This window comes from Dendropsophus ebraccatus, chromosome 7, assembly GCF_027789765.1.
Source record: "Dendropsophus ebraccatus isolate aDenEbr1 chromosome 7, aDenEbr1.pat, whole genome shotgun sequence".
Lineage (NCBI taxonomy): Eukaryota > Metazoa > Chordata > Amphibia > Anura > Hylidae > Dendropsophus > Dendropsophus ebraccatus.
In genome coordinates this window covers 3,797,445-3,823,540 of record NC_091460.1, presented here as the reverse complement: position 1 = coordinate 3,823,540, position 26,096 = coordinate 3,797,445, and the positions used below count along the sequence as shown (strand labels likewise).

Below are 26,096 nucleotides of genomic sequence, written 5' to 3'. Positions count from 1 at the left end.
TTCTACGTAACCTTTATTCCCTGTATACACCCCTCAGGACAGGTCAGGACACCATCTTGTCTACACAGAAACTAAGATTTCACAGCAAGAGCAAAGCCGACTCTGTTATTGCTGCGATCGAATGCCACAAAATATTCCCGGATGAAGATGTCTCCAAGAATCCAAGGGCCAGAGGTGGTCTGGAAGCCACTGGAGCAGGAACCGGAGACCTGGAGAATACAGAACAATACCACAGCCTCAAGGAGTGGACACATAGAACATCATGGCGGGGTCTCATGGGGCATCGTTCACACTGTCTAAACCTCTGGACTCTCTGCTCCTGTTCTGACTCGTCCTGGTTCCTTCCCTCCTCTCTACAAAGACATGTGACCAGCCTGGTGTCACTGGTCCATGCTGAGAGCGTTGTAATGGGAGCATCAGGGAATTTATTAGTTTCCTAAACCAATAAACAAAAGCTAAGGGGGTATTCCAGCTCAAATTTTGATCTGTAGTCACCTGCCCTGATCTCCCACCGCTTCGATCTCCACTTCCTTAATAGTGGATTGTGAGTAATCGCACCTTCAGAGAGAACATGGCTGGAATTATTTTCTCAGGTAACACCTAAAGGGGTTGTCTGGCCAGGATCCTTTAATGCGGAATGCCCGGGGAGGGGGTGAGTGGAATAAATGACACATCCTTCCTTCCTCTCCTGGGTTCTGAGACGTGATGTAGCAGGCCGCTCAGGCATGTAGTGGCAGAGGCAGGACCCCCAGGACACCGCTACAGCCGCTGTGTGGCTGAGCAATCCCGCTATGTCACAAACCCGGAATCATCAGCACATCAGGGTCCGGAGCAGCGGAGTACAGGCAGAAATGTGGGAGCAAGAGAGGTAAGTGTGCGGTAATTCTTTTCATTCACCCCCTCCCCGGGCATTCAGCAACAAGGGGTCCTGGCCGTACAACCACTTTAAGGGCCCATGGACATGGCTTCATGCTTGTTTGTATCAGCACCTCCCGTAGACCAGAAGAGATGGACAGTATGGGCGGCGGCCTCCTCATCAGACCAGGATCAGGGTCTGGACCTCTCTTCTCTCCTTACTTGACTATCTCTTTCCTTTTCTGTTTTCTTTTCTCTACACCTCTCCTATCTCTTCTTCTCCTTTTCTCTATTTGTCTCTCTTGTTCATATCTCGTCTCCTCATCTCTCACCTCCCTTTACCTGTCTTCTATCCTCCTCTCACTTCTCTTGTTGTCTCTTCTCTCCTCTTCTATCTTCTTCCATCACTTCTCTTATTGTGTTTTCTCTCCTCTATTCCATTGTATTGTCTCCAGTTCTTCTCTATCTTCTTTCCTCCTCTATCTTCTTCCCTGACTTCTCTTGTCTTCTGTCCTTCTCTATCAGTGTCGGACTCGCCCACCAGAGGACCGGAGGACCCTTGGTGGGCCCCCAGCTAACTGACTTGTTGTTTTGCTGGTTCTTTATTGGTGGGCCCCAGACAACCCAGTCCGACACTCTTCTCTATCATCTCACCTCTCTTCTCATCTTCTATCCTCCTCTGTTTTTTCTCCTCCCTTCTCTTATTGTGTCTTCACTTGTCCTCTATCTTCTCTACTCACTTCTCTTATATTATTTCCAGTTCTTCTCCATCTTCTCTTGTCTTTTATCCTTCTTTCTTCTACCCCCCTTTCTCTTTTCTTCCCCCTTTGTCTTCTGTCTTTATCTTCTCACCTCACTTCTGGCTCCGATCCTGCTCTATGTTTTCTCCTCACTTTTTAGTTTTCTTCTCTCCTTCTCTTTTATCTTCTCTCCTCCCTTCATCCTCCTCTATGTTCTCTCCTCTCTCCTCTTTCTTGTCTTCTCTCCTTCTCCACTCACTTCATCTCTCTTCATCCCCCTTTTTGTTCTCTCCTCCCTTCCCTCTCTTGTCTCTTGTCTTCTCTATATTATCTTCTCTCCTCACTTCATCTCTCTCTTTATCCTCCTGTATGTTCTCTTCTCCCTTCTTTTCTCTTGTCTATCTTGTCTTCTCTCCTTCTCTATCTTCTCTTCTCTCCTCACTTCATCTCTCTCTTTGATCCTCCTCTATGTTCTCTCCTCCCCTCCCTCTCTTCTCTATCTTGTCTTCTCTCCTTCTCTATCTTCTCTTCTCTCCTCACTTTATCTCTCTCTTTGGTCCTCCTCTATGTTCTCTCCTCACTATATCTCTCTCTTCGGTCCTCCTCTATGTTCTCTCCTCACTTCATCTCTCTCTTTATCCTCCTCTATGTTCTCTCCTCCCCTCCCCACCCTCTCTTCTCTCTTGTCTTCTCTCCTTCTCTATCTTCTCTTCTCTCCTCACTTCATCTCTCTCTTCGAACCTCCTCTATGTTCTTTCCTCCCTTCTCTCTTCTCTCCTTCTCTTCTCTTTCTTGTTTTCTCTCCTGTATCTTCTCTTCTCTCCTCACTTCATCTCTCTCTTTGGTCCTCCTATATGTTCTCTCCTCCCCTCCCTCTCTTCTCTCTTGTCTATCTTGTCTTCTCTCCTTCTCTATCTATCTTCCTCCCTTCTCTCTTCTCTCCTTCTCCCTATGTGATGCCATTTTCCTAGTGTTTTTCTTTCTCAGGTTACTTCTCTCTTTTTCTTTCCTCCTCTGAAGACGTCTTTCGATGACTTCCTCCTGCACAGTCTATGGTTGATGTGTCTTCCATGTGGTGAATAAGACGTGACGTCATTGTTTCTCTCCTTGGAATGACTGACCTTGGGGTAGTCAGTGGTTGCTGTGGGTGATGGGGTGTTTAGTCTTGTGTCACTGATGACCTGTGAGAAGACTCTGCCTAGACTTCCTTCCAGGTCACCTACAGTAAATGTTCATGCACAGATGTTCTAGCTTCCTGATGCTACCATGAAAACTTCAGAGAAAACAGAATATTTCCAGGAGATCCCGAGAACAACTTGACAACATTGTCAATGAGGGCAACAGCTCCACCGACAGTAAAACCTTCATAAGGAATGCTCTCGATTTATGGAGAAACCATATACACCTGGCCCATCACCTATGTGGCTGAAAGACGGGACACCTGGACCATGGAGACACCTAAGATAAGAGACTCTCACCTGGCTGATATAAGCCGCCGCTGGCACAGTGTACTTCATCCCATCAATGGTTATGGTCATGTCCGGCAGGGAGCCAATGTGGTCGCAGGTCACATGGTACTAGAAACCAGAAGATGGTCGTATTAATAGAAGACTCTGCTGTCTAAAAGTCCTGAATCTACTTTTCTAAACTTTAAACGGGTACTCCAGGAAAAAAAATCTTTCAAATCATCTGCTGCAGAAATTTCTAATTTACATCTATTAAAAAAATCTCCAGTCTTCCAGTACTTATCAGCTGCTGTATGTCCTGCAGGAAGTGGTGTATTATCTCCAGTCTGACACAGTGCTCTCTGCTGCCACCTCTGTCCACGTCAGGAACTGTCCAGAGCAGGAGAGGTTTTCTATGGGGATTTGCTGCTGCTCTGGACAGTTCCTGACACGGACAGAGGTGACAGCAGAGAGCACTGTGTCAGACTGGAGAGAATACACCACTTCCTGCAGGACATACAGCAGCTGATAAGTACTGGAAGACTGGAGATTTTTTTAATAGAAGTAAATTACAAGTCTCTGGCACTTTCTGGCACCAGTTGATTTAAAATGGCCGGAGACAATATACAGAAGCACGGACAAATGATTGACACGTACGGAAGTGAGGTGTGAGGACAGGTGGGCACTACAGAGGAGAAAGTAGATGGGGGGGTTTCCTCATATTACTAACGGTCCCTATAAAAGTCAGCACACATTCTTCTCTTCCCTGTGGATCTAGGGATCTGTCCTGTTGCCAGAAGGGACAGGAAGGAAATATTCCGCTTTATGGTCAGCTGGGTCTCCGCCATGTACAGAGGGGATTCCGCTGGGGCCAATGGGATTGGAAAAGTAAGAACAACTAACTCGATAAAATGAGGGATTGTTTATTTAACCCAAAGATCACGTAACAAGAGCTAGTTAGGATAGTCATTGATGTAGTGATAGTGGTTGTACTGTAGTATTAGAGGGTGTAGTGTACAGGTAGTGTAGTATTAGAGGGTGTAGTGTAGAGTTAGTGTAGTATTAGAGGGTGTAGTGTAGAGTTAGTGTAGTATTAGAGGGTGTAGTGTACAGTTAGTGTAGTATTAGAGGGTGTAGTGTACAGGTAGTGTAGTATTAGAGGGTGTAGTGTACAGTTAGTGTAGTATTAGAGGGTGTAGTGTACAGGTAGTGTAGTATTAGAGGGTGTAGTGTACAGGTAGTGTAGTATTAGAGGGTGTAGTGTACAGTTAGTGTAGTATTAGAGGGTGTAGTGTACAGGTAGTGTAGTATTAGAGGGTGTAGTGTACAGGTAGTGTAGTATTAGAGGGTGTAGTGTACAGGTAGTGTAGTATTAGAGGGTGTAGTGTAGAGTTAGTGTAGTGTTAGAGGGTGTAGTGTACAGTTAGTGTAGTGTTAGAGGGTGTAGTGTACAGTTAGTGTAGTATTAGAGGGTGTAGTGTACAGGTAGTGTAGTATTAGAGGGTGTAGTGTGCAGGTAGTGTAGTATTAGAGGGTGTAGTGGAGAGTTAGTGTAGTATTAGAGGGTGTAGTGTACAGTTAGTGTAGTATTAGAGGGTGTAGTGTACAGTTAGTGTAGTATTAGAGGGTGTAGTGTACAGGTAGTGTAGTATTAGAGGGTGTAGTGTACAGGTAGTGTAGTATTAGAGGGTGTAGTGTACAGTTAGTGTAGTATTAGAGGGTGTAGTGTACAGGTAGTGTAGTATTAGAGGGTGTAGTGTACAGGTAGTGTAGTATTAGAGGGTGTAGTGTACAGGTAGTGTAGTATTAGAGGGTGTAGTGTAGAGTTAGTGTAGTGTTAGAGGGTGTAGTGTACAGGTAGTATAGTATTAGAGGGTATAGTGTACAGTTAGTGTAGTATTAGAGGGTGTAGTGTACAGTTAGTGTAGTATTAGAGGGTGTAGTGTACAGTTAGTGTAGTATTAGAGGGTGTAGTGTACAGGTAGTGTAGTATTAGAGGGTGTAGTGTGCAGGTAGTGTAGTATTAGAGGGTGTAGTGGAGAGTTAGTGTAGTATTAGAGGGTGTAGTGTACAGTTAGTGTAGTATTAGAGGATGTAGTGTACAGGTAGTGTAGTGTTAGAAGGTGTAGTGAACAGGTAGTGTGGTATTAGAGGGTGTAGTGTACAGTGAGTGTAGTATTAGAGGGTGTAGTGTACAGTTAGTATAGTATTAGAGGGTGTAGTGTAGAGTTAGTGTAGTATTAGAGGGTGTAGTGTACAGTTAGTATAGTATTAGAGGGTGTAGTGTACAGTTAGTGTAGTATTAGAGGGTGTAGTGTAGAGTTAGTGTAGTATTAGAGGGTGTAGTGTACAGTTAGTGTAGTATTAGAGGGTGTAGTGTACAGTTAGTATAGTATTAGAGGGTCTAGTGTACAGTTAGTGTAGTATTAGAGGGTGTCGTGTACAGTTAGTGTAGTATTACAGGGTGTAGTGTACAGTTAGTGTAGTATTAGAGGGTGTAGTGTACAGTTAGTGTAGTATTAGAGGATGTAGTGTACAGTTAGTGTAGTGTTAGAAGGTGTAGTGTACAGTTAGTGTAGTATTACAGGGTGTAGTGTACAGTTAGTGTAGTATTAGAGGGTGTAGTGTAGAGTTAGTGTAGTATTAGAGGGTGTAGTGTAGAGTTAGTGTAGTGTTAGAGGGTGTAGTGTACAGTTAGTGTAGTATTAGAGGGTGTAGTGTACAGTTAGTATAGTATTAGAGGGTGTAGTGTATAGTTAGTGTAGTATTAGAGGGTGTAGTGTACAGTTAGTGTAGTGTTAGAAGGTGTAGTGTACAGTTAGTGTAGTATTAGAGGGTGTCGTGTACAGTTAGTGTAGTGTTAGATGGTGTAGTGTACAGTTAGTGTAGTATTAGAGGGTGTAGTGTACAGTTAGTGTAGTATTAGAGGGTGTAGTGTACAGTTAGTGTAGTATTAGAGGGTGTAGTGTACAGTTAGTATAGTATTAGAGGGTATAGTGTACAGTTAGTGTAGTATTAGAGGGTGTAGTGTACAGTTAGTGTAGTATTAGAGGGTGTAGTGTACAGTTAGTATAGTATTAGAGGGTGTAGTGTACAGTTAGTATAGTATTAGAGGGTGTAGTGTACAGTTAGTGTAGTATTAGAGGGTGTAGTGTACAGTTAGTATAGTATTAGAGGGTGTAGTGTATAGTTAGTGTAGTATTAGAGGGTGTAGTGTACAGTTAGTGTAGTGTTAGAAGGTGTAGTGTACAGTTAGTGTAGTATTAGAGGGTGTTGTGTACAGTTAGTGTAGTGTTAGATGGTGTAGTGTACAGTTAGTGTAGTATTAGAGGGTGTAGTGTACAGTTAGTGTAGTATTAGAGGGTGTAGTGTACAGTTAGTGTAGTATTAGAGGGTGTAGTGTACAGTTAGTATAGTATTAGAGGGTATAGTGTACAGTTAGTGTAGTATTAGAGGGTGTAGTGTATAGTTAGTGTAGTATTAGAGGGTGTAGTGTACAGTTAGTATAGTATTAGAGGGTGTAGTGTACAGTTAGTGTAGTATTAGAGGGTGTAGTGTACAGTTAGTATAGTATTAGAGGGTGTAGTGTACAGTTAGTGTAGTATTAGAGGGTCTAGTGTACAGTTAGTATAGTATTAGAGGGTGTAGTGTATAGTTAGTGTAGTATTAGATGGTGTAGTGTAGAGTTAGTGTAAAGGTTGTTACACTAGTGGAGAATAGAACAATGTAAAAAAGCTACAGGTAAAGGTTTTGTCTGTTCGCCTTTGCACCTGTACAATTATTTTACAGATGATGATGGTTTTATTTTATTTTTCTAATGGGTCATATATTGTGTGGTTTTCTTCTGACTGTAACATGGACAGCCCGTAAGCAGAATGCTGCCTCTGTGCTTGGGTGTATAATACTGATGACATCATATCAGTGCTCACAGTGTGAGGCTATGTTCACACTTTGTATTAGACCGGCCGTTCCGTAACCTGCCCGGGTCACAGAATGGAGAGTCTCTGCCCGGATCATCACGGCCGGTACTGTAGTAGCGGCTGGATGATCTTTCCGGCCACAGTGTTCTGATGCAGGCGCATTAGCGTGCGCCCACATCAGAACTTGCCACTGCACACAATGAAGCGAGCGGCCGGAGCCGCTCGCTTTATTGTGTGAACTGACATGGGTTTCTACCGCCGCAAGTCAGTGAATTGCGGCCGCAGAAAACTGACATGTCAGTTATTTGCAGGTCCGCATGGTATCCCGGCCGGAGCGTATACTATGTGTATACACTCCAGCCGGGATCCCATTCAAGTAGAGGCAGTGTTCACAGGCGCATAAAGTACGGCAGTTGTTGCCGATGGCAACAACGGCCGTACTTTTATGTAGTGTGAACATAGCCTAATACTGATGACATTATATCAGTGCTCACAGTGTAATACTGATGACATCATATCAGCGCTCACAGTGTAATACTGATGACATCATATCAGGGCTCACAGTGTAATACTGATGACATCATATCAGTGCTCACAGTGTAATACTGATGACATCATATCAGTGCTCACAGTGTAATACTGATGACATCATATCAGTGCTCACAGTGTAATACTGATGACATCATATCAGCGCTCACAGTGTAATACTGATGACATCATATCAGCGCTCACAGTGTAATACTGATTACATCATATCAGCGCTCACAGTGTAATACTGATGACATCATATCAGGGCTCACAGTGTAATACTGATGACATCATATCAGCGCTCACAGTGTTATACTGATGACATCATATCAGGGCTCACAGTGTAATACTGATGACATCATATCAGGGCTCACAGTGTAATACTGATGACATCATATCAGCGCTCACAGTGTAATACTAATGACATATCAGCGCTCACAGTGTAATACTGATGACATCATATCAGCGCTCACAGTGTAATACTGATTACATCATATCAGCGCTCACAGTGTAATACTGATGACATCATATCAGCGCTCACAGTGTAATACTGATGACATCATATCAGCGCTCACAGTGTAATACTGATGACATCACACGTGCAGGTTTGTGGTAATAGATAACACTGCGGTATAATCACCAGTCCATAGACGTCCGCCACTGCGCCAATGTCTTTTTGGATCTGTCCTATGGCCTCTGGGTTCCCGGCGATAACTGATGTCCCGGTGTCTACGATTGCCTGACATCCATCTTGACAGGCATAAACCTGATCATTGAGAGTGATGCTGTAAGAAGATGAGGAAATCACGTGATCGGTCCGTCCATGTCCGTCCTTCCCAGTATATAAAACTATAGTTCCATCCTCCCCAGTATATAACACTATAGTTCCATCCTCCCCAGTATATAACACTATAGTTCCATCCTCCCCAGTATATAACACTATAGTTCTATCCTCCCCAGTATATAACACTATAGTTCCATCCTCCCCAGTATATAACACTATAGTTCCATCCTCCCCAGTATATAACACTATAGTTCCATCCTCCCCAGTATATAACACTATAGTTCCATCCGCCCCACTATATAACACTATAGTTCCATCCTCCCCAGTATATACTAGGGTCATAATGAAGATCCCAGGGACCGTAATATCGTGCCAGGGAAGGTTATAAGCGGACCCCACTACTCCTCTGTGTCTATGGGGGGTACAGATGTTATAGCGGAGCATTCAGCTGGGGGGCGCTCTGCTTACAGGGATAATAGCTGCACTCTCCTCATAGGGAGGTCTACCTGTCTATGGTGATTTGCCAGAACCTCTGGTGTGTGACAGGAACCCAGTGAAGACGTCCACTGTAATGAGAGTCATCGATTCCGCCAAACACCACCGCGCTGTTATCCCCCCTGCAGGTAGGAGAGAATATAACCCATCAGAAGGAGATTTATAATATGATAGAGAAGGTGCGAGAAGACAGAGCAGTGATATATTATTTTATATATATATATATATATATATATATATATATATATATATATATACAGTTAGTGATGTCCGTGCAGCTCTGAAATAATAGACGTATACTTACCTGTCCAGGCTCCCCCTGTATCCACCAGCCTTATCTGTAGGATTCCCCGATCACCGCAGCTGCAGCTCTCACTTCTGGTCTCGTCTCTAAAGTGATAGGATGCTCAGCCAATCACTGACCAAGGGGGGAAACCGCTATGGCCAATGATTGGCTGAGCAGCCTGTCACTTCAGAGACTGATTCAGAGGCGGCTGCGGTGAGTGGGGAATCCCAAAAACAAGGCAGCAGGACACCGGGGAGTGAGGAGAGGTAAGTATAATCTTTATTATTTTCTCTACCCTTGCATCAGCCGCGTATCCCTATTACACGTAGCGATGCACACCTGGCGGCCGATAACTTTTAAACATGTTGAGAGACAACGATCAGCCGATGATCAGCTCCTTAGCTAATTGTCCTTATTGCACTGAGCGATAATATCTACCCAGATAATTGTTCCATGTAATAAGGAAGAGTCAGAAGAGGGGAAGGAGGAAGTCCTCTATTTATTTATTTTCTTGGGGGGGGGGGGGCAGTAGTTTAGTGGGGGGGGGGGGGGGGAGTCCTCAAGAAGGGGGGAGAGGATTGGCAGTCCTCTAGTGGGGGGGGGGGGGACTCATCTAGTAAGGTGGGGAGAGAGGCAGTCCTCTAGTGAGGGGGAGGAGTGGCAGTCTTCTAGTGGGGGGCAGTCCTTTAGTGGGGAGGCAGTCCTCTAGTAACGGAGGAGAGAGGCAGTCCTCTAGTAAGGGGGAGGAATGGCAGCCTTCTAGTGGGGGGGGGGCAGTCCTTAAGTGAGGGGGAGTAGAGACAGTCCTCTAGTGAGGGGTGGGCAGTCCACTAGTGAGGGGGAAGGAGAAGCATTCCTCTAGTGCGGGGGCGGCCCAGTCCTCTAGTGGGGGGGGGGCAGTCCTCTAGTGCGGGGGAGCAGTCCTCTAGTGCGGGGGCGGCCCAGTCCTCTATTGGGGGGGGGCAGTCCTCTAGTGGGGGGCAGTCTTCTAGTGGGGGAGGGGAAGTCCTCTAGGGAGGGGGGGGCAGTTCTCTAGTAAGGGGGAAGGAGAAGCATTCCTCTAGTGCGGGGGCAGCGCAGTCCTCTAGTGGGGGGGCAGTCCTCTAGTGCGGGGGAGCAGTCCTCTAGTGTGGGGGCGGCCAAGTCCTCTAGTGGGGGGCAGTCCTCTAGTGCGGGGGAGCAGTCCTCTAGTGCGGGGGAGCAGTCCTCTAGTGCGGGGGCGGCCCAGTCCTCTAGTGCGGGGGAGCAGTCCTCTAGTGCGGGGGAGGGGCAGTCCTCTAGTGCAGGGGAGGGGCAGTCCTCTAGTGCAGGGGAGGGGCAGTCCTCTAGTGCAGGGGAGGGGCAGTCCTCTAGTGCGGGGGAACAGTCCTCTAGTGCAGGGGAGGGGCAGTCCTCTAGTGCAGGGGAGGGGCAGTCCTCTAGTGCAGGGGAGGGGCAGTCCTCTAGTGCAGGGGAGGGGCAGTCCTCTAGTGCAGGGGAGGGGCAGTCCTCTAGTGCAGGGGAGGGGCAGTCCTCTAGTGCAGGGGAGGGGCAGTTTTCTAGTGAGGAGGGAAGCATACAGTATGTAATCATATGCTGAGGGGGTGGCGTGGGGGCGGGGCTATTCCTCTGGAGAGGGGGAAAGAGAAGGAGAATTTTTGAATTACAGGTTACACTACAGTGAATATTTACTCTTACCTGCTAAGATACACTGAGAAGATGTCCTCAGGTATTAACCCTTCACTCCACATATTGTCAAACACCGGGGCTGTTCCAGACACTGAGAGGCTGGGGTAACCCAAACCCAAGATACCATCAAAATGAGAATAGTAGAGGAAGAAGGACTCGCTCTCACTGAGGATTAGTCCCTGTTTCGTGGTTACGATGCTCCCCACCTAGTAGATACAATGACTTTATATACTATAATGGATGCAATATAGCAGTATACAGCTGTAAGGGCCCCTCAATGTGATGTGGAACCTTCCAAAATTGTCTATCTAGCGCTACCTATATATACTAACTGCAAACAGTCCCAATCTTTGTGCAGATGACTACCATGGTGGGAGATGTCCACTCACCATGAGTGTCGGCAAAAAGAGGCTGACCTTGTAGGATATCAAAGCAAAGGGTGCTACCACTAAGACACCTCAGAAAAGTCAAAAGAAAGGGTCAACCCCAACCATGAGCTGGAGGGGAAGGAGAGGAGACTATTACAGATGAGCGAACCGGGTTCGGGTTTGAGCTGATCCGAACCCGATTGTTCGGTATTTGATTAGCTGGGGCCGCTGAACTTGGATAAAGCTGTAAGGTTGTCTGGAAAACATGTATACAGCCAATGACTATATCCATGTTTTCCACATAGCCTTAGGGCTTTATCAAACTTCAGCAGCCACCGCTAATCAAATGCCGAAAGTTCGGGTTCAGATGGATTCGAGCATGCACCAGGTTCGCTTATCTCTAGAGACTATCCCAGGAGGATAGTCATCAGGGATGGCAACACTATCTTCGCTGACCATAGCCATCATGGCTGCCACTGGAATCCTGTCAGCTCATTTTTCGACCTTTGCTTTTTTTCAGCTGCACCAAAGCCGATATTTTATTTTCTTGGGAGATCGATTGTCAAATTTGGTACAAAGTGGGAATGGAGATACAGGTCATCATTTGTATACTAGAGGGGGCGATCCATTTTTTGAAACTACAGCAACAGAATGTAGAGAAGAGTCACGGTTCAATGGTCGAGATGTTGCGTCTTAAGGCCCAATACATATTAGTGATTTTGTGTCTGTACAGGGCCTCCTCACTGCCCCCGAGAGATGTGGTTGGTTCTCACCTGCCTATCGTCTCCTTAACACATGAACATTGGGCTGAGTTTTCGTGAAAGGAGACGCCATTTTGTGGTATTAAACCAAATCTTTTTACATTTCAGCAGGTCATTGATGGTGATGACTATTATACCAAAGTGATACCACAATACCACAAATATGTCTGACAGTGCAGACCGATGACCAGGACATACAGGCAAACACAGCTCAGCTTCAGTTATCTTTCCCTGAGACTCGGAGACATCTCCTGTTCACTGGGTTCTCAGTCTAGGCACCTCATGGGCACCAGTCCAGCACTCTTACCCGCACAGTGTCATAGACCAGGGCTCCCTTCATGCTTCCCGTCCCATAAGAGATAGACACGGTTTCATCAGTGGATTGTAGAGTGGAGGACAATTGAGGGTTGAACCTACGGTGGTTTGCTGAGGAGAAGATACAGAGTTACAGATCATATGTGAGACCTAAGACGTAATGGTGATGGAGAAGGAGATGTTGGGATTTTCATGGATGATGGTGGTTTAGGGGCCTCCTGTACCTGTCATGTTTACCGTCCACTATACATGGCCCACTCCCAGGTACTGACATCACGGATGGGCGATACTACTGCTGCAGGTACTGAACTCCGGTTATTATATCTTCTAGTGATGGACGCAGCCTCCCGTGTATAGCTCAGCACCAACACGCATGTTCTCCCCTTCTGGGATCAGGACTATTCTGTCTACGCCACGGAGACCCCGACAACCAAGTCGGAGAAGATGGAGGAACCCACAACCCAATACAACAACTTACAGCAGGCCATACTGGAACAGGAAGCTGATGGCACCCATAGGTTAGCCGATCCGGTATCAAACACCACAGAGAACTCCTGCGGGGGGGTCCCGATGGAGATGCTCCCAAAATATTCATTCTGTGGGTGAGAAGCGTGGAAGTTACCAGGACAGGTGTAATACTAATCCTCAGATACAATGGGAAGTCCTTAGTCCTGGTCTCTTTTGTCACATATTGTTATGTTGCCCCCTCGTAACCCATCATTCTGCCCCCAATGTCCCATAATAGGATGTGAGGACAGGATGGTAGAAATCTTTCTAACCCTTATAATGTCCATCACATCAGTATTCAGAGTGGTTCCTCAATCAGCCACAATCAGCATTAGGTGAAGCCCCCTGGCAGTGATTCGCCTCCAGGCTTCTTGGTTATGAGGCCACAAGGGTTACACCGGGATTTGGGGAAGTTGGCCATTCGTCCCTGCAGATCCTCTTGGATGGAGCCGGTGGTGGATGCCATTGTCAGGTCTCAAGGTAGAAATGGTATGGGGCAGGTGATGGGCAGTGCCCGGTCTCCTCCTCACTGTAGGGATGGTATGGGGGCAGGTGATGGGCAGTGCCCGGTCTCCTCCTCACTGTAGGGATGGTATGGGACAGGTAATGGGCAGTGCCTGGTCTCCTCCCCACTGTAGGGATGGTATGGGGCAGGTGATGGGCAGTGCCAGGTCTCCTCCTCACTGTAGGGATGGTATGGGGCAGGTGATGGGCAGTGCCCGGTCTCCTCCTCACTGTAGGGATGGTATGGGGCAGGTGATGGGCAGCGCCTGGTCTCCTCCTCACTGTAGGGATGGTATGGGACAGGTAATGGGCAGTGCCTGGTCTCCTCCTCACTGTAGGGATGGTATGTGGCAGGTGATGGGCAGTGCCCGGTCTCCTCCTCACTGTAGGGATGGTATGGGGGCAGGTGATGGGCAGTGCCCGGTCTCCTCCTCACTGTAGGGATGGTATGGGGCAGGTGATGGACAGTGCCCGGTCTCCTCCTCACTGTAGGGATGGTATGGGGCAGGTGATGGACAGTGCCCGGTCTCCCCCTCACTGTAGGGATGGTATGGGGCAGGTGATGGCAGTGCCCGGTCTCCTCCTCACTGTAGGGATGGTATGGGGGCAGGTGATGGGCAGTGTCCGGTCTCCTCCTCACTGTAGGGGTGGTATGGGGGCAGGTGATGGGCAGTGCCCGGTCTCCTCACTGTAGGGATGGTATGGGGCAGGTGATGGGCAGTGGTCTCCTCACTGTAGGGATGATATGGGGGCAGGTGATGGGCAGTGCCCGGTCTCCTCCTCACTGTAGGGATGGTATGGGGCAGGTGATGGGCAGTGCCCGGTCTCCTCCTCACTGTTGGGATGGTATGGGGCAGGTGATGGGCAGTGCCCGGGCTCCTCCTCACTGTAGGGATGGATGGTATGGGGCAGGTGATGGGCAGTGCCTGGTCTCCTCCTCACTGTAGGGATGGTATGGGGCAGGTGATGGGCAGTGCCTGGTCTCCTCCTCACTGTAGGGATGGTATGGGGCAGGTGATGGGCAGTGCCTGGTCTCCTCCTCACTGTAGGGATGGTATGGGGGCAGGTGATGGGCAGTGCCCGGTCTCCTCCTCACTGTAGGGATGGTATGGGGCAGGTGATGGGCAGTGCCCGGTCTCTGCCTCACTGTAGGGATGGTATGGGGCAGGTGATGGGCAGTGCCCGTTCTCCTCACTGTAGGGATGGTATGGGGGCAGGTGATGGGCAGTGCCCGTTCTCCTCACTGTAGGGATGGTAGGGGGCAGGTGGTGGGCAGTGCCCGGTCTCCTCCTCACTGTAGGGATGGTATGGGGCAGGTGATGGACAGTGCCCGGTCTCCTCCTCACTGTAGGGATGGTATGGGGGCAGGTGATGGGCAGTGCCCAGTCTCCTCACTGTAGGGATGGTATGGGGGCAGGTGATGGGCAGTGCCCGGTCTCCTCCTCACTGTAGGGATGGTATGGGGCAGGTGATGGGCAGTGCCTGGTCTCCTCCTCACTGTAGGGATGGTATGGGGCAGGTGATGGGCAGTGCCAGGTCTCCTCCTCACTGTAGAGATGGTATGGGGCAGGTGATGGGCAGTGGTCTCCTCCTCACTGTAGGGATGGTATGGGGGCAGGTGATGGGCAGTGCCCGGTCTCCTCCTCACTGTAGGGATGGTATGGGGGCAGGTGATGGGCAGTGCCCGGTCTCCTTCTCACTGTAGGGATGGTATGGGGGCAGGTGATGGGCATAGCCTGGTCTCCTCCTCACTGTAGGGATGGTATGGGGGCAGGTGATGGGCAGTGCCTGGTCTCCTCCTCACTGTAGGGATGGTATGGGGCAGGTGATGGGCAGTGCCCGGTCTCCTCCTCACTGTAGGGATGGTATGGGGGCAGGTGATGGGCAGTGCCCGGTCTCCTCCCTGTAGGGATGGTATGGGGCAGGTGATGGGTAGTGCCCGGTCTCCTCCTCACTGTAGGGATGGTATGGGGCAGGTGATGGGCAGTGCCCAGTCTCCTCCTCACTGTAGGGATGGTATGGGGGCAGGTGATGGACAGTGCCCAGTCTCCTCCTCAATGTAGGGATGGTATGGGGGCAGGTGATGGGCAGTGCCCGGTCTCCTCCTCACTGTAGGGATGGTATGGGGCAGGTGATGGGCAGTGCCTGGTCCTCTCCTCACTGTAGGGATGGTATGGGGGCAGGTGATGGGCAGTGCTTGGTCTCCTCCTCACTGTAGGGATGGTATGGGGCAGGTGATGGGCAGTACCCGGTCTCCTCACTGTAGGGATGGTATGGGGCAGGTGATGGGCAGTGCCTGGTCTCCTCCTCACTGTAGGGATGTATGGGGCAGGTGATGGGCAGTGCCCGGTCCCCTCACTGTAGGGATGGTATGGGGCAGGTGATGGGCAGTGCCCGGTCTCCTTCTCACTGTAGGGATGGTATGGGGCAGGGGATGGGCAGTGCCCGGTCTCCTTCTCACTGTAGGGATGGTATGGGGCAGGGGATGGGCAGTGCCCGGTCTCCTTCTCACTGTAGGGATGGTATGGGGCAGGTGATGGGCAGTGCCCGGTCTCCTTCTCACTGTAGGGATGGTATGGGGCAGGGGATGGGCAGTGCCCGGTCTCCTCCTCACTGTAGGGATGGTATGGAGGCAGGTGATGGGCAGTGCCCGGTCTCCTCCTCACTGTAGGGATGGTATGGGGGCAGGTGATGGGCAGTGCCCGGTCTCCTCACTGTAGGGATGGTATGGGGCAGGTGATGGGCAGTGCTTGGTCTCCTCCTCACTGTAGGGATGGTATGGGGGCAGGTGATGGTTAGTGCCCAGTCTCCTCCTCACTGTAGGGATGGTATGGGGCAGGTGGTGGGCAGTGCCTGGTCTCCTCCTCACTGTAGGGATGGTATGGGGCAGGTGATGGGCAGTGCCCGGTCTCCTCCTCCTCACTGTATGGATGGCATGGGGCAGGTGATGGGCAGTGCCCGGTCTCCTCCTCCTCACTGTAGGGATGGTATGGGGCAGGTGATGGGCAGTGCCCGGTCTCCTCCTCACTGTAGGGATGGTATGGGGCAGGTGATGGGCAGTGCCCGGTCTCCTCACTGTAGGGATGGTATGGGGCAGGTGATGGGCAGTGCCCGGTCTCCTCACTGTAGGGATGGTATGGGGGCAGGTGATGGGCAGTGCCCGGTCTCCTCCTCACTGTAGGGATGGTATGGGGCAGGTGATGGGCAGTGCCCGGTCTCCTCACTGTAGGGATGGTATGGGGCAGGTGATGGGCAGTGCCCGGTCTCCTCCTCACTGTAGGGATGGTATGGGGGCAGGTGATGGGCAGTGGTCTCCTCCTCACTGTAGGGATGGTATGGGGCAGGTGATGGGCAGTGCCCGGTCTCCTCCTCCTCACTGTAGGGATGGTATGGGGCAGGTGATGGGCAGTGCCTGGTCTCCTCCTCACTGTAGGGATGGTATGGGGCAGGTGATGGGCAGTGCCCGGTCTCCTCCTCACTGTAGGGATGGTATGGGGCAGGTGATGGGCAGTGCCCGGTCTCCTCCTCCTCACTGTAGGGATGGTATGGGGCAGGTGATGGGCAGTGCCCGGTCTCCTCCTCCTCACTGTAGGGATGGTATGGGGCAGGTGATGGGCAGTGCCCGGTCTCCTCCTCCTCACTGTAGGGATGGTATGGGGGCAGGTGATGGGCAGTTGTGTCTTTGTTTCCCTGGAGCAGAGACTCTTATTCCTCACAGTGTTAGAAATGTCTGCACCCTCTCAGTATACGCGGAGGCATCGCTCACATCTCTGCACCCTCTCAGTATACACGGAGGCATCACTCATATCTCTGCACCCTCTCAGTATACGCGGAGGCATCGCTCACATCTCTGCACCCTCTCAGTATACGCGGAGGCATCACTCACATGTCCGCACCCTCTCAGTATACGCGGAGGCATCACTCACATGTCCGCACCCTCTCAGTATACGCGGAGGCATCACTCACATCTCTGCACCCTCTCAGTATACGCGGAGGCATCCCTCACATCTCTGCACCCTCTCAGTATACGCGGAGGCATCACTCACATCTCTGCACCCTCTCAGTATACGCGGAGGCATCGCTCACATCTCTGCACCCTCTCAGTATACGCGGAGGCATCGCTCACATCTCTGCACCCTCTCAGTATACGCGGAGGCATCGCTCACATCTCTGCACCCTCTCAGTATACGCGGAGGCATCACTCACATCTCTGCACCCTCTCAGTATACACGGAGGCATCGCTCACATCTCTGCACCCTCTCAGTATACACGGAGGCATCGCTCACATCTCTGCACCCTCTCAGTATACACGGAGGCATCGCTCACATCTCTGCACCCTCTCAGTATACGCGGAGGCATCACTCACATCTCTGCACCCTCTCAGTATACGCGGAGGCATCACTCACATCTCTGCACCCTCTCAGTATACGCGGAGGCATCGCTCACATCTCTGCACCCTCTCAGTATACGCGGAGGCATCGCTCACATCTCTGCACCCTCTCAGTATACGCGGAGGCATCGCTCACATCTCTGCACCCTCTCAGTATACGCGGAGGCATCACTCACATCTCTGCACCCTCTCAGTATACACGGAGGCATCGCTCACATCTCTGCACCCTCTCAGTATACACGGAGGCATCGCTCACATCTCTGCACCCTCTCAGTATACACGGAGGCATCGCTCACATCTCTGCACCCTCTCAGTATACGCGGAGGCATCACTCACATCTCTGCACCCTCTCAGTATACGCGGAGGCATCACTCACATCTCTGCACCCTCTCAGTATACGCGGAGGCATCACTCACATCTCTGCACCCTCTCAGTATACACGGAGGCATCGCTCACATCTCTGCACCCTCTCAGTATACACGGAGGCATTGCTCACATCTCTGCACCCTCTCAGTATACACGGAGGCATCCCTCACATCTCTGCACCCTCTCAGTATACGCGGAGGCATCGCTCACATCTCTGCACCCTCTCAGTATACACGGAGGCATCCCTCACATCTCTGCACCCTCTCAGTATACACGGAGGCATCCCTCACATCTCTGCACCCTCTCAGTATACACGGAGGCATCACTCACATCTCTGCACCCTCTCAGTATACGCGGAGGCATCACTCACATCTCTGCACCCTCTCAGTATACACGGAGGCATCGCTCACATCTCTGCACCCTCTCAGTATACGCGGAGGCATCGCTCACATCTCTGCACCCTCTCAGTATACACGGAGGCATCACTCACATCTCTGCACCCTCTCAGTATACGCGGAGGCATCACTCACATCTCTGCACCCTCTCAGTATACACGGAGGCATCGCTCACATCTCTGCACCCTCTCAGTATACACGGAGGCATCACTCACATCTCTGCACCCTCTCAGTATACGCGGAGGCATCGCTCACATCTCTGCACCCTCTCAGTATACACGGAGGCATCGCTCACATCTCTGCACCCTCTCAGTATACGCGGAGGCATCGCTCACATCTCTGCACCCTCTCAGTATACACGGAGGCATCGCTCACATCTCTGCACCCTCTCAGTATACGCGGAGGCATCGCTCACATCTCTGCACCCTCTCAGTATACACGGAGGCATCGCTCACATCTCTGCACCCTCTCAGTATACGCGGAGGCATCACTCACATCTCTGCACCCTCTCAGTATACGCGGAGGCATCACTCACATCTCTGCACCCTCTCAGTATACGCAGAGGCATCACTCACATCTCTGCACCCTCTCAGTATACACGGAGGCATCGCTCACATCTCTGCACCCTCTCAGTATACGCGGAGGCATCGCTCACATCTCTGCACCCTCTCAGTATACACGGAGGCATCCCTCACATCTCTGCACCCTCTCAGTATACACGGAGGCATCCCTCACATCTCTGCACCCTCTCAGTATACACGGAGGCATCACTCACATCTCTGCACCCTCTCAGTATACGCGGAGGCATCACTCACATCTCTGCACCCTCTCAGTATACACGGAGGCATCGCTCACATCTCTGCACCCTCTCAGTATACGCGGAGGCATCGCTCACATCTCTGCACCCTCTCAGTATACACGGAGGCATCGCTCACATCTCTGCACCCTCTCAGTATACACGGAGGCATCGCTCACATCTCTGCACCCTCTCAGTATACGCGGAGGCATCGCTCACATCTCTGCACCCTCTCAGTATACACGGAGGCATCGCTCACATCTCTGCACCCTCTCAGTATACGCAGAGGCATCACTCACATCTCTGCACCCTCTCAGTATACACGGAGGCATCACTCACATCTCTGCACCCTCTCAGTATACACGGAGGCATTGCTCACATCTCTGCACCCTCTCAGTATACACGGAGGCATCACTCACATCTCTGCACCCTCTCAGTATACGCGGAGGCATCACTCACATCTCTGCACCCTCTCAGTATACACGGAGGCATCGCTCACATCTCTGCACCCTCTCAGTATACACGGAGGCATCACTCACATCTCTGCACCCTCTCAGTATACACGGAGGCATCGCTCACATCTCTGCACCCTCTCAGTATACGCAGAGGCATCACTCACATCTCTGCACCCTCTCAGTATACGCGGAGGCATCACTCACATCTCTGCACCCTCTCAGTATACGCGGAGGCATCGCTCACATGTCTGCACCCTCTCAGTATACACGGAGGCATCACTCACATCTCTGCACCCTCTCAGTATACGCAGAGGCATCACTCACATCCATGTAGTTGACCAGAGGTTCGGTGACGGCTTCTTGATCCTCAGGGGTGTATTTCCTGTAGAGATCAGGCACACGAGCGAGGAGGTCTCCCAGGCGGCCATTTTCTTGGAGCCTTCTCCTCAGGGACTTACTCCTCATCAGGGGGACACTAGAAACATGTTAGACACTCATTATAAAGTCATCATGTAACACCCGGAGATTATAGATAAAATGTGGGGAATCGCTGTACGTGATGGAGCCGGATTGGTGACGACCTCTGACCCCTCATACCGACCCTTCACCTACTGGACGTTCATCCAGTTCTCATCCACAAGAGGCACTTTTCAAGAATACAGAACTATAGGGACAACCATAGTATAGTAACACTGGCTTCATAAAGGTAGAACAAGGTGTGTAGGTGCAAAGTGGGCTCCGAGTCCAGGACCTAAACAGGAAGAGGTTACTGTATCAGTGTTATACAGTAGATACTCTCTGGTAGATAAGGTGCGACAGCTCAGCACAACAGTAGAAGAGTCCGACCATCTGATGGACCATACAGAGTAGGTAACTTGGCTGCTTGAGGTGGTGTTACTACACGTGTGAGCAGGTTATGGGGTTAGGGACTGTCTTGGGGCTAATAGTGCAGAACTCTGCCAGGGCAACGTATACTGTGTGTAGGTGACTTGCTTGAAGACTCTCGTACTGATGGTCTAGAACAGAGATAGGTCTGGTAGGACGAGTCCCAAGCTTGAACAAATGGGCAAAGTTCCCTGAGAAGGTCGAGCAGGTTTTAACGGAGTTCGTCGGCCGCTTGCACTTTGCTCCTCTGCAAAGAAATCCTTTTGGGACGGATTGTCCTGACTAGGTGTAGGAACAGTTACCCCGGGCGTAGACAAGGTCTCCTGGTGACAGTTACCCCACCGGTGGGTTTAGCACAGCATACTCTCTTCTCCATCCAAACTCCATCTACTAGTAGCCCCTCCCACCAGGAACTCACACCCGGGACTAACCTCCTATTGGTGGGGAAAGTGCTGGAAGGAGTAGGTGTTAGTGTCTGATTGGTTGTGTAGTGTGAGGCACCCAGACTCCTGATTGGTCAGGAAACACAGAACATATAACACCGTTAACCCTTTCATACACTTCAGCTGTGGAGGAGAATAGGGGAAAGTGAGACACCAAGTGCTGAAAGTGCAAAACAGCAGCCTCCAGCCCAGAGTGTGACACCTGATGGAAGTGCCTCGCCACCGGTGACATAGAAACGTAATGGCACACCAGTTCTGGGATACTACAGATGTATAGAGCTGGATTCACGTCACTGGTAGATCACAAAAATGGATCCCAACATATACCGCGGCGTCCCGGCAGCGTCCAGCTTAATAACATCAACTCAATGGTCATCGGTAACTACATTCAGGCAGACAGACTAAAGGGGGCGCTGCCACGATGTGTGAGCAATATGGAGGCAATGTGTGATGAGTGTGTGTGCGGTATGTCCTATAGGTGGCGGACTATAACACCCAGAGGGTCACTGCACCGGTGTCCAGTGATGTGGTGATCTCCATACTCCAGACTCTCCTGACATGGTGCAGGGACGATGACTCTCCTAGCTGGGTGTATTATTAATCTCAGGGACCTTACTGGGACTATAGTGTCTTTTATAAAGAGAGCTGCCCCTCCCCCATCTATACCCCTCCTCATGGTCTAATCCTGTATATATATATATAACAGTGCAGGGAGAGAGCTGCCCCCCATCTATACCCCTCCTCATGGTCTGATCCTGTATATATGTGCAGGTAGAGAGGACACCACATACTATCATACAGGGACTATAAGTAATAATCCTTATAATGTGTCGGTGGTGTTTTATAAGCCTACACAGTGCCGGGAGGAGAGAGCTGCCCCCCTCGTATACCATACCCCCTGTATATAGAGTAATGATCCCGGTGTGTCCTGCTCGGACAGTCCTGTAGAGACCACACACCATCTTACTGCAGAGTAATAGTATGGTGGTCCTGACCCATCCTGTTACTGTAGGCAGGGCCGCTTTAACCAGAGGGCACATGGTGCACGTGCACCGGGCCCACTGGTTAAAGGGGCCCCCCCGAGCAGGCCGGCCGTTGCTATGTGCGACCAGTGCGGTCGCACAGGGCTCCGGTCACCAGCCTGTCAGGGGGGAGCGCCATGGATGGGTAATCTACTTACCCCTCCATGGCGCCCCCTGCAGGGCCCCCCCGGCGTTCGCCGCTGCCCCCGCCCGCTGCTGCGGCGCTTCAGCGCTGCAGCAGCAGCGACACTGACAGAGAGAGAGCCATTGGCTCCCTCCCTGTCAGTCCCTCTTGTGGCCGCACTTCCTGCAGTCACAAGAGGCCGCACTCTCCCTCTAGCACCCGACGTCACTGGAGCGTCGGCGCGAGGGTAAGGGGAGTGCAGCCTGTTGTGACCGCAGGAAGTGCGGCCACAAGAGGGAAGAGAAGAGGAACGCGTGGACCTAGGTGAGTAACAGTGTTTGTTTTTTTCAATGTTATATGGGAGGGGAAGCTATATACTATGGGGGGGGGGCACAGGGGGCTATATACTATGGGGGGGGGGCACAGGGGGCTATATACTATGGGGGGGGCACAGGGGGCTATATACTATGGGGGGGGGCACATGGAGCTATATACTATGGGGGAGCACAGGGGAGCTATATACTATGGGGGGGCACAGGGTTCTATATACTATGGGGGCACAGGGGGCTATATACTATGGGGGAGGACAGGGGCTATATACTATTGTGGGAGAGCACAGGGGGCTATATACTATTGGTGGAGAGCACAGGGGGGCTATATACTATTGTGGGAGAGCACGGGGGGGCTATATACTATTGTGGGAGAGCACAGGGGTCTATATACTATGGGGGAGAGCACAGGGGGGCTATATATTATGGAGAGCACAGGGGGGCTATATACTATTGGGGGAGAGCACAGGGGGGCTATATACTATTGTGGGAGAGCATAGGGGTCTATATACTATTGGAGAGCACAGGGGGGCTATATACTATTGGGGGAGAGCACAGGGGGGCTATATACTATTGTGGGAGAGCACAGGGGGGCTATATACTATTGTGGGAGAGCACAGGGGGGGCTATATACTACTGGGGAGAGTGCACAGGGGGGCTATATACTAATGGGAGAGCGCACAGGAGGGCTGTATATAACTGGAGGAGCACATGAGGGGCTATATACTACAGGGACACCTTAAAACTATGGAGGCACAGAGGGGTGTAACTATGTAGGGGTACAGAGGGGTGTAACTACTGTATACGGGTACAAGGGACCTAACTACTGTATGTGTTGGAGCCTAAAATATTTGTCTGGCAGATTCTGGAGAGAAGATTCACAGCCAGGAGAAGACTTCAAGGTGGCCCAGGCTGGATGGAGAGAGAAAGAAAAGGTGACAGACTCTGATCGGAGAAGACGCCCTCGGTGAGTCACTGGATGTAACTGCACTCTGTTATAGGGTTGTAGTGTTAGGGGTCATGATGTGGCGGTATTATGTAATGGTATCATTGGTGATATCTTTCTGTTTTGTTTAGTGCAGTTTTTATGTAATATGTAATCACTGAATGGTGGAAATAGTGTTATAAGGTAACTACTGTATGTATTGGGGCTCTTGATACAGTGTGGGGGCAAATTCAGTACATTATACAATGTGCAGAAAGGGAAGGGGGGGCCCACTCTTGAGGGCTGTGCACTGGGCCCACCAATGTATTAAAACGGCCCTGACTGTAGGAGAGACCTGGACAGACCCCATCCCGGTCACACCGCTCGGACATGACGGGTGTCACAGATGTATTACTAAAAAGTGAAAATAAAATAACATGAAGAAATGAGGACTCACCGCACTAAGGCCTGAGCGATAGTCACAGATACGAGGAGCAGCAGAAGCCTCATGGTGGCCGGGGAGAGGGGAGTTCTGCTCTGGAGCTGTAGAGTTCTGCTCTGGAGCAGGGGGGAGTTCTGCTCTGGAGCTGTAGAGTTCTGCTCTGGAGCTGTAGAGTTCTTCTCTGCAGCTGTAGAGTTCTGCTCTGGAGCTGTTGAGTTCTGCTGTGGTGCAGGGGAGTTCTGCTCTGGAGGAAATGAGTTCTGCTCGGTGCTTCCCAGGCTGATATGGTGCCCTTCATCCAGCCATGCTCACACAGTCCCTCCCTCACCTGCTCATTGGTTCCTCGCACCATCACAGTATATTCTATTGTAGATGACCTGATTGCCGGTGAGGTGATAACCGGTGCCGGCTGATAGATGAGATGACATTAACCCCTTCCATACCTCCTGGATGGTTGCAGGAGGGTGCAGGGGCTGGAGGGTGCCCTCTATGGGCTTGTGGTGGTATATTGAGGTGCTGACCGGTGAGTTCTGCTCAGTTTAAGATACCGGATCCGTCACCAGGACATGCCCCATAGCTGTGTATACATATATACAGCGCATGCTGCTCTGGAGGAGTGACTGGTGCAGTGTTCATCAACCACACGGTATAAGGTCACATCTGCCTCCACCTATTTGTCTCCTGTAGAACTTGGAGGTTCGCTGGTTGCCCTGTAGGTGTCTCACTTCTGGACTCTGCTGCCCACTGCCTGTTGTCAGGGGAAATCTGTCTGTAGTAACAGAGCAGGAGGTAAGTACAGAAAGTGGGGGCGGGGCTTAGCATGTGCTCTGTGTAGAAGAAAGGATTGTGTTGGAGAGCCTGAGCTGTGTACCAGCTGATCCTCACTGATCCTTAAAGCTAAATCAAGGATAGAGAGAAGGAAGATTCCTATGGAGGGGGCTCTCAGGGGCCCAATCACAGCTGTGACATCTCTGACGTCCCCCTGAAGGGTTAACCTAACATAATAACTCACAGGAACAAGGGGGCGGGTCCTGTGCCGATGCGGTGAAGGTGATCACACGCCACGTCCTTGCCGCTTATCAGATTCTGGCACCGGATCCGTCACTTATCATTACAGGAAATATTTACCATGAAAACCTTTAAGTATCAGAAGGAAAAACAAAGAATAAACGTCTATAGCGCCAGATCTCCGCGGAGCATCAAGACCTCCCCCCCCCCATAGCGTTAACCCTCACACTGTTATAGATAGAGCAGGTTACGGTAAGTCACAGCTCTCTTCACTACACACCTACATCAGCAAAGGTCAGAGAGCATGCCCACAACACTCTCCCAAAGTAATCAATAAAGGATGGTCATAAAGCCCATAAACTATCCTAATAATAAGTGATCACAGCTCCCCTCCCTGTACACTGATAAGTACACAGGTCACACAAGGATGGTTAAAGCTCCCTACCTGCATACAAACAGGTCACAGAGCATGCCCACTCTCACCAATAGAAGGAAGGGGTGATGCCTGCACACTTACATCATAGGACATAAAGTATGTCAATAACACTATCCCAACAATAAGCGATGATCACAGCTCCCCTCCCTGTACACTGACCACTACACAGGTCACACAGCATGCCCACAAAACTCTTTTATAGAAGGCAACAGGTCACGGTCACAGCTTCTCTCTTTGTACACTAACCTCTTCACAGACAAAAAAGCATGTCCACATTATCCCATTAAAGTCAAAAAGTGATGGTCATAGCTTCCCTCTTCCTGACCTCCACACAGGTTTCAAAGCATGCCCACAATGCCGTCTCAATAAAGTCAATAGGTGAAGGTCACAGCTCTCCTCCTCACCTCCCCACATAGATCAAGGCTGCCATAGAAGTCAATAGGTTAAGGACACAGCTGTCCTCCTTCCCTCCATGCACACTTACCACGACACAGGTTATAGAGTATGCCCATAAAAGTCTGCCATACAAGTAAATATGTAATGATCACAGCAACTCTGTACACTGACCACTGCAAAGATCACAGAGCATGACCACTACTATCTTCTATAAGATGTTCCCGGCCCCCTACCTGCATACTGACCTTTTCAGAGATTATAAAGCATGCCCAAAACACTACAACACAAAAGTCAAATCGGTAATGGTCATAGCTCTCCTCCGAACTAAACCATGCCCACAAAGTTAAGGGGACTGTTGTCCCTACTAGAATTAAAGCTGACCCCTGAGGTGCCCCCATAGTACAATCCTTTTCCCCCACCACCATACAGTGGGCACAGTGTATACAGGGAGGGAGCATTCTCCTGACATCACCACACAGATCCATCTATCAGAAACCAAAAAAAGAAA

At 50.4% G+C, this 26,096-nt stretch overlaps 1 protein-coding gene across 1 annotated transcript; it reads right to left on the bottom strand.

The window, feature by feature from the left end:
* LOC138797213 (pepsin A-like) lies at positions 1-24,003 on the bottom strand. The gene is made up of 9 exons (XM_069977046.1): positions 23,764-24,003; positions 19,903-20,053; positions 12,644-12,761; positions 12,158-12,276; positions 10,731-10,927; positions 8,779-8,889; positions 8,129-8,273; positions 3,074-3,172; positions 1-209 (listed from the first exon to the last, which is right to left on the bottom strand). Exons 1-9 carry the CDS (start codon positions 23,814-23,816, stop codon positions 72-74), a joined length of 1,131 nt encoding a protein of 376 aa, XP_069833147.1. The 5' UTR covers positions 23,817-24,003; the 3' UTR covers positions 1-71.
* Positions 24,004-26,096: the final 2,093 nt, after the last annotated feature.

Bases quoted from the DNA above. Each gene is read 5' to 3' on its own strand.
- LOC138797213 (XM_069977046.1), bottom strand. From the start codon at position 23,816: ATGAGGCTTCTGCTGCTCCTCGTATCTGTGACTATCGCTCAGGCCTTA. The intron at 12,762-19,902 runs GTGAGTGATGCC...TCTCACCCACAG, and splicing joins CTCTGGTCAACTACATGGAT to AATGAATATTTTGGGAGCAT. The intron at 12,277-12,643 runs GTAAGTTGTTGT...TCTTCTCCTCAG, and splicing joins CTGTTCCAGTATGGCCTGCT to CAAACCACCGTAGGTTCAAC.